The 7,887-nt window shown below is 55.3% G+C and overlaps 1 protein-coding gene across 1 annotated transcript in view; it reads right to left on the bottom strand.

Annotated features, from left to right (window-relative positions):
- Window positions 1-3,446: 3,446 nt before the first annotated feature.
- Ptpn1 (protein tyrosine phosphatase non-receptor type 1) overlaps window positions 3,447-7,887 on the bottom strand; it is a 44,626-nt gene continuing 40,185 nt past the window's right edge. The window contains exons 5-9 of the mRNA XM_090352518.1: window positions 7,600-7,737; window positions 6,217-6,426; window positions 5,819-5,980; window positions 5,477-5,694; window positions 3,447-4,812 (exon numbers count right to left, since the gene is read on the bottom strand). Coding sequence (XP_090208644.1) covers window positions 4,593-4,812; window positions 5,477-5,694; window positions 5,819-5,980; window positions 6,217-6,426; window positions 7,600-7,737 — 948 coding nt within the window. The 3' untranslated portion in view covers window positions 3,447-4,592. The remainder of the gene's footprint in view (window positions 4,813-5,476; window positions 5,695-5,818; window positions 5,981-6,216; window positions 6,427-7,599; window positions 7,738-7,887) is intronic.

Genomic DNA, 7,887 nt, shown 5'->3' with positions numbered 1-7,887 from the left:
TCAGAGTCCAGACAGCTTGCCAGGGTGCAGAACCAGGCCAGCACCAGCTGGACCCAGGGGCCAGGGCCAGGCAAGAAGAGATCTGCATAAAGGCTGCAAAACAGTGCACATGGGCTCCCTGCACAGCTCATGAACCACTGGGGCCAAGGCGGCCAGTGCAGGCCTGCTGGTCAGCGCGTGTACTAGGCTTCAGTGGCAGCAGTAGCTGTCCCCTGGAGAGCCAGGGGAGGTGGAGGTGTGAATCCAGGGGCTAGTGTGACACTCACAAGGGCTCTGCAGGCAGGGAAACCACTCGATCTGGTCCTATTTGAACATGCAGTCATTCCCCAGGCCACTCCGCTGAGGCATGCTAAAGAAAGCCAGGGCTCCAAGAGCCAGCGCTGGTTTGTAAGATTTTATCAGAGCATCCTACTTATTTATTGGCAGTACCAGGGAGTGAACTTGGGGCCTAGCGCTTGCTTGGCAGGCACTCTAGCACTTGGGCCCCACCTCACACCAGACTGTAACTTTAAAGAAACACAATTTCCCAGTAAGTGTAAAAAAAAAAAAAAAAAAAAAAGCAAAGCACGATAAAGCCATGTCCTGAGATATTTGTTAGCTGTGCAAAGCTAGCCCAGGGCTTGACCGCTGCCTGGACAGCACGGCTGAGATTCACAACTCATTTTCATTTTTCTGCTTGTATGTGTCATGTACTGTTTGGTTTATCTTAATATTTATTTGCTTTGTTCATATGGCCCATGTTCTGAAACTTCCATTAAAAGCCACTTTTATGGATGGGTACTTTGCTTTACTTCCAGCACAGAGAACGGGGGGTGGAGAGGGAGAGGCAGCTCCCTGTGCCAGGATCCCAGTCTCTCCTTCCTGTGGCACCTGGCCAGTGGCCTCCTGCTCATGGCATGTCTGGCCTGTGCGGGAAGCCGGTGCTTCTCCACATTGGTGCTCCTGGTCCTCCCCATTGCTTAGATGCCAGTTTTTAGGGGATACCTGGAAGCACACAGCCGTAGGGTGTCCCTTGGGCCCTGCTGGCAGCTGCAGTATGGGGGTGTCTGTGCAAAGTGGAAATGACTCCAAAACAGGAAGTTAAAAAAAAATCACTTGAGGGACTGGGAGTTTGGCCTAGTGGTTAAAGTGCTTGCTAGCATGCATGAAGACCCGGGTTCTATTCCTCAGTACCACATACGTAGAAAAAAGCCGGAGTGGTGCTGAGGCTCAAGTGGTAGAGCTCTAGCCTTGAGAAAGTCCAAGGACAGTGCTCAGGCCCTGAGCTCAAGCCCAGGACTGGGGAAAAAAAAAAATGACTTGAGGGCTGAGCACCAATCCTACCTAGTCAGGAGGCTGAGATTTAAGGATTGCAGTTCAAAGCCAGCCCAGGTAGGAAAGTCGGTAAGACTTGGAGGGGTCATGGGGCTTGAACTCGGGGCCTAGGCGTTGTCTCTGTGCTCTTCAGCTCAAGGCTACCACCCTACCTTGGGGCCTGGGCTCTTCAGCTCAAGGCTACCTCCCTACCTTTGAGCCACAGCCCCATTGTTTTCTAGTGATTAATTGGAGTTCCTCAGCTTTAAAGTGCCTGGGCTGGCTTGGAACCGAGATTCTCAGATCTCAGACTCCAGAATAGTTATGATTACAGGCATGAGCCACCACACCCGCTCACAGGACTTTTCAGCCCCAATTAAAATACCAAAAAAGCCAGAAATGGAGCTGTGGCTTAAGTGGTAGAGCCTTGAACAAAAATGCTCAGAGACAGCGCCCACACCTTGAGTTCAAGTCCCAGGACTGGCACACACATGCATACACACGCGTGTGCACACAGATAAGACACAGACACACCTGCATGCACAAATCATTCTGGAGGATTAACATTGAATCCTGTGCTCATTTCTGCACCAGGCGCACCAGACTGCATCTGACAGGTGCAGGCTAAGGGAACAGCTCTCCCAACAGCTTCCCCAGCCCTGGCAGGGCACAGAGGGACAGGGAGGAGGCCTGTCACATTGGTGAGCTTCTGGGCCCTATGTTTCCATCTGACCACCCAGACTCAGCTCCACTGAGCTCAAGAAGCAGAAGTCTCTATGTTCTTTAGAAAAAAAATTTATTATTGCAACTAAAATGCAAACCCATCCTTTATATGGCGAGTTCGGAAACTGTACAAGTGACAGTTCTGTGAGGTCACAGAAGAACCTGAGACACCCCCACCCGCATGCACCCCGTATTCACCCACCTGGAAACACCTGGTTTTTAAATTTTATTTCTGTAAAAACGGTTGATTCCACGGCCATTGGAAAAGGTAAGGCCTGATGAGTAAATACCAGTTTAAGGCATGTGGCAGAGCAGCTCGCCCCCTCCTTCCACGTGGACACTCGCGCGTGTGCGGCCTCAGGCGGGCTCCAGGAGGCCAAATCTGGTGCCCCCGGCGCCCGCGCCAGGGCCCTGCAGGGTCGGCTCCAGGCTCCCCAGTCACTCTGGACCGGCTTCTCCCTCGGGAAAGGCAAAACGTGAAATGCTGGCGAGAGCAGGTGCAGCTCAGAGCCACAGGCGCCGTGGTTCTGGTAGGCCGTGGTGAGCACCGTGGTCCCGTGGCCGGGGTGGAGATGGCAGTGGCTGGCAGGCTGTCACCGAGTGCTTCCTGCAGCTGCCTGGCTTCAAACCTGGTCAGCTCCAGAAGGCGTGGTCGTGGAAGAGGAGGCTGGGACCAGTGTGGGGCTCCTGCTTGCTTCTGTCCAGAGTGTAGGTGTCCACAGGGCTGGCCATGCCCGTGGAATGTCTGAGTTTCAGTGGGATCTAGGCCAGGCCAGGCCTCACCGGGAAGTCACCAGAGTTGCAGTGGCCGAGGACCACAGACACATAACAGGCCACACAGCCGGCACTGGGGCAGGCCAGGGGCTCAGCAGTAAGCAGGAGTCAGCTCCTCATTCCAACACGGTGCTGGGCCGGCCCACGAAGACCTTGCATGCATTCTAGAATGAGGAAAGTACTCAAGAACAAGGTTCCAGCAGGTAAAGGAGACCAGGACAAAGCCACCAGACGCCATGCGCCATGTCAAGTCCCAGAGGTCCAGAACCATGAGACCATGTGCCACCGCCCTCACCACGGCACCACCTGAGGATTCTGTCATTACTGTACTGCGAAAAGTCCTGGCGCAAAAACTCTTCAGTACTTTAAGAAAATGCTAGTGCAGTATGGATGCCTTTGGGGGAACATTAAAAATAAATACACAACAGAGAGGTTTATAGCACACAGGCTGCGAGGGGGCTTGGGGGGATGTCGGGTATTGCCCACATGGGGCATGCCACCAAGAAGCACTCCAAGATGGGAGCACCGCCAGTCCCCTCCTCCACCCTCCTCACAGAGTGAAGGATTGGATGCTGACAGGAGGAGGAAGAGGAGGAAGAGGAAGAGGAGGAGGAGGAGGAGGAGGAGGAGGAGGAGGAGGAGGAGGAGGAGGAAGGCATGGGAGCCACACCTGGGGGGAGCATAGCACCCTTCCAGGCTCCACTCTGCTCTTTGCACTGGCTGGCATCCCGCACCCCAAGGGCAGGCTGCCAGTCAGCGGGGCTCTGCGGGCAGAGGCAGACGGGGGGGGGGGGGCAGGCGGTGGGGGCCGAGGTGGACTGTGGAGGGTCAGACTGTGCCATGCTGTTCAACAGGAGCCAGAATCTAGCCATGCCCCCCAGCCACGGCTCCCAAGGTCAAAGGCGCTTTGTGGTTTGTATTTTCAAACAGTAATTGCCACCTTCAAAAACTGTCCCAAGGGGGGAAAAAAACCCCTCTGCATCTTGATGCCCTCTGAGATGGCCTCCTCGAAGGAGGTAAGTATCTGCAAGGATGGCAGAGGCTGCATCTTGAGAGTACGCACGCGTGCGCAGACTCCACTGCAGGGCGCCTTCTGCTCTGGGGAGACCTATCGAGGCGTGTGGCTGCCCGGCGTCCAGGGACGGGCTCCTGCTGCTTGTCTCCTCAACACAGGGCAGCTGGCGGCCACCGCCCAGGCTCAAGTGCACGTGCTGGGGGCGGGCACCCCTCCCACACCGGGGTTCTCCTCTCCCGGGGAGCACACAGTCATCAAGCATGGGATTCTTTCCCCGGGGAATCACATATAAATTGTGAATCTGGTTACACCACCTCCTGCATGAGAAAGTCATTAAGTGCTAGTCTTCAAAAATAAAAAAAGCGGTACAGATATACATATATATGTATATATACATATACACACATATACATATATATGTATGTAGGTTAAAAACAACAATGTGTTGTAATTCTGCATTTTTTCCAAAAACAAACGAAAATAAAAGGAAAAAAAAAAAGAGTGTGTAAGAGAGAGACATAGAGAGACAGACAGACAGACAGACATATTTGGCATTTTCTCTACTTACTCCTGAATAGGTTAAGGCCCTGAGATTAGACTCTTATACTCTTGGGACCACAGGGCTTCCTGCACCCCAGTGCAGAGTCCTCGGCTCTCGGGGTAGCCCATCCACAGCGGCAGACGCCTGGACCTGTGATCTGTGTCTTCTGAGACTGGCTCAGGTCTCCACAGAATCAAATCCTACCGCCGGGCTGTGCCGGCGCCCACCTGTCTGCCGGCATGCCGGTCAGTGAAAACACACCCTGTAGCAGAGGTATGCACTCGCCGTGAGGACCGTGGCCATACACACGTGGACCAGGAAGGGCTTCCAGGGAGTTGGTGCGTGGCCTGGTGGCCGCTGCTCCTCTTCCTCCTCCTCTTGCTCTGCTGTGATGGGGAAGGCGGCCTGGGGACCTCGTAGCCCACTGCCTGCGATCCGCTTTCTCACTTCAGTGTCTTGCCGCGTGCTACGGGAGGGGAGAACGACAGGAAGTTTTTGCCCAGGGAACCGGGAGGCCACGCATGCTCTCCTCATGAAGGAGTCCAGTACAAACAAACCACGACGGTACTCTGGGTAATACCTATGCCAAGGCAGCTCCAAGGATGCCTGGGTGGTTGGCACCATGAGGTCCAGGTGCTGCTGGGCACAATGTGTGGCTGGCTTTCAGGGCAGCACACACCCAGCTGTGCCTAGTGCCTCCCCTACAAAGGCTGTCTCAGGGCACGGTCACCAGCGTCAAGACAGGGCTCACTGCTATGCAGCGCCACCTGCCGCCGGCTGCCTTCCCAACCACTGCCGCCCTTACAGACTACTCTGAGTTTGCCTTTCCCAACAGCATGGTCTACAACACACCATGGACAGTTTTTATTTTAGCGCCCCTCATTTTTCATGAAAAGCGAAGGCTTCCTGTGGGGACGGAAGTACACGGGCTGGAGGACCGTTTGGATGGAATGTCATGGCAGGCACAGACACGCTGGTCCCATCCAGACATCCCCACAAGGTGGCGCTAAGACCACTGGGTTGGGAGCGCCACTTGCCAAGGAGAGGCTGTGTGGCAGGTTCTCAGTGCGAAGGCATTTCTGGAATGGAAGGTCATTTCCCTCTGCCTCAAGGCACCCCTCTTGCATTACCTGTCCAGGCTGTCGGGGACGTTTAAGAGGGTTCTGGCTTCTTCCTTGATGGGCCTGTCCTGATCCTCCATCTCACCCTTTACCCACTGCTGGGTAGAGAAGAACTCCTTGCATTTCCCATTGTGTGGTTCCAGGATTCGTTTAGGGGGTCGGGGGGGTGGGGGCACGTGATCGGGTGGGGGTTCTAGGTCCTCGTGGGAGAGCTCCTTCCACTGATCCTAGGAAGAAGAGAAACAAGGGCAAAGCCATGAGCGGGCAGTACTGACTGGCCTGGACGTCGGGTCCAGCGGCTGACCACCCCCGCCCAGCCCTGAAAATCCCCGCAGTGGACTGAAGAAGGACCTGCACCGAGGCGTCTCCCATGATGAACTTGGCGCCTTCGATCACGGCCAGGTAGGAGAAGCGCAGCTGGTCGGCCGTCTGGATGAGGCCCATGCGGAACTTCCTCATCTCCAGCAGCACTTGCTTGATGTCCACAGAGGACGGCTCCTTCCTTTTGTCCATCTGGAAGCAGAGAGCAGATGTGTTCAGCCAGCACCACTCTCCAGCGGGAAAACCCCCGTGCTGCACATGGGTTCGAGGGGACTCTGACTACGAGGCCCTGTCAACCTGTAGACGGTGCTGTGCTCAAGACAGATATAGGGGCAGGGCAGCAAGGTCAAGGCTGTGTTTCCTGAGGGGACCCACGAGCAGCCTGGCAGTAGGTGGGGGAACTGGGTCTCCCCCTCTTCCCTCCTCACCAGCAAGAGGCACGTGTCGGCCAGGCAGAAGGTCCCCGACCTGCCAATGCCAGCACTGCAGTGCACCACCGCTGGGCCGTGCTCAGAGCTCAGAGACCCCGACTCCCGGACTTTAAAAAGAAAGTTCAGGAATGAGGCTGGTGATTCGGGGACGCCGAAGTCAGGCCACGTGGTATAGTGGAAATGTAAGATCTCTCGAGTCTCTCGAGTCTGAAGGAGAAAAACACAAATGAACAATAAGAACCATCTGTGCAGGTCACTGTGCGTGCTCATGCTCGTGCGCGCGCTCTCTCTCTCTCTCTCTCGTATACCCTACACGCAGGCACTGACTGCCCCCCCCCCCCGCTCAGTCTCCCACACCCACTGCCTCACAGGTCACAATGACCCTCAGTGCCACCCACAGAGTGGCGGGCATGGGGTACACATCTCAGCACTTGGAAGGCTGAGGCGGTAGCACTATGAGTTCAAGACCAATCTGGGCCACATACTGAGACTGGTCTCAAAATAACCAATAAAAACCTCACTGAGCTTCCTGTGTTTGCTCTGCTAAGTGACAGAGCTCTCACGCTGCGAATCCTGTTACCCCAACAGGCATCGGGAAAGGCTCCTGCCTGCCTATAATCCTTGCTGCTTAGCAGGCTGAGATCTGAGGATCACTGTTTGAAGCCAGTCCAGGCAGGAAACATCTGTAATCAGCTACGCAGAAAAAGCCAGAAGTGGGTGCTATGGCTCACATGGTAGAGTGCTAGCCTCGAGCAAAAGGTGCTCAGGGATGGAGCCCAGGCCCAGATTTTAAGCCCAAGACTGGGGGTGGGGGGGAGATAAAATAAAAGCTCTTTCTGGTTGTCCTCTTCCTACCAGGCTTCCTCCGTGGGCCCTGCTACGGCCTGTGCCAGGCTCTGGATGCAAGTCAACTATGAAGCCGTGAGGAGGGGCTCCAAGGCCTACTCAATGCACGCAGCAGCACAGCCTGCCACGCAATGCTGTGGGGCAGGGAGAAGCGGCGCCCCCTCCCTCTCACAGACAGTTTGTGGACTGCCCCTTGCCACCTCTCCCCATAAACCCCTGCCTGACAGAAGAGGAAATGGAGACACTGGCAGGTGACAGCCTGGCTCCAGAAGTGCACTGTGCCTCCTATGGCACCATGGGCTAGCACAGGCCTTGCCTCTCTGCTGTCGCTAACGTGTCACGAAATGTCCACACAGCAAATGGCCCCAGGAGAGGGGCCAGAAAACTTCACTGGCCATAACAGTGGAGAACGCAGAGCACAGTGAGAAGGGGTCATTCCACATGTTCTCAGGCTCAGTGAGTGTGCAGACTGACAGCTGCAGGAAGGCTGCATCAGGTGACGCCCCGAGACCCTGAAGGGCCCTCCATACTCACCGACAGGTTTTCCAACTCTAACTGGCGGACTGTGTAATACGACTTGACGTCTTCAGAGATCAGCATCAATTTCAAGTTCGTGTCATCAAAGATCATCTCTTTTTCCTCCTTCTGAGGCCAGTACTGTGCACACTTTAACTGAAGGAGGAAAGAACATCACTTACTGGGCAAGAAACTGCTTTGCTAGGACAGTGGTAAGGCATGGACTCGAGGACTCTGAGGCCGGGGTTTCCTCCTGTCCTGCCCGCTGCACAGAGGTCAGACCTTCTGCCCGCAGCAGTGCGGGCT

Source organism: Megascapheus bottae, chromosome 18, assembly GCF_031878675.1.
Source record: "Megascapheus bottae isolate mThoBot1 chromosome 18, mThoBot2.hap1, whole genome shotgun sequence".
Classification (NCBI taxonomy): domain Eukaryota; kingdom Metazoa; phylum Chordata; class Mammalia; order Rodentia; family Geomyidae; genus Megascapheus; species Megascapheus bottae.
This window is presented reverse-complemented; position numbering and strand designations above follow the sequence as displayed.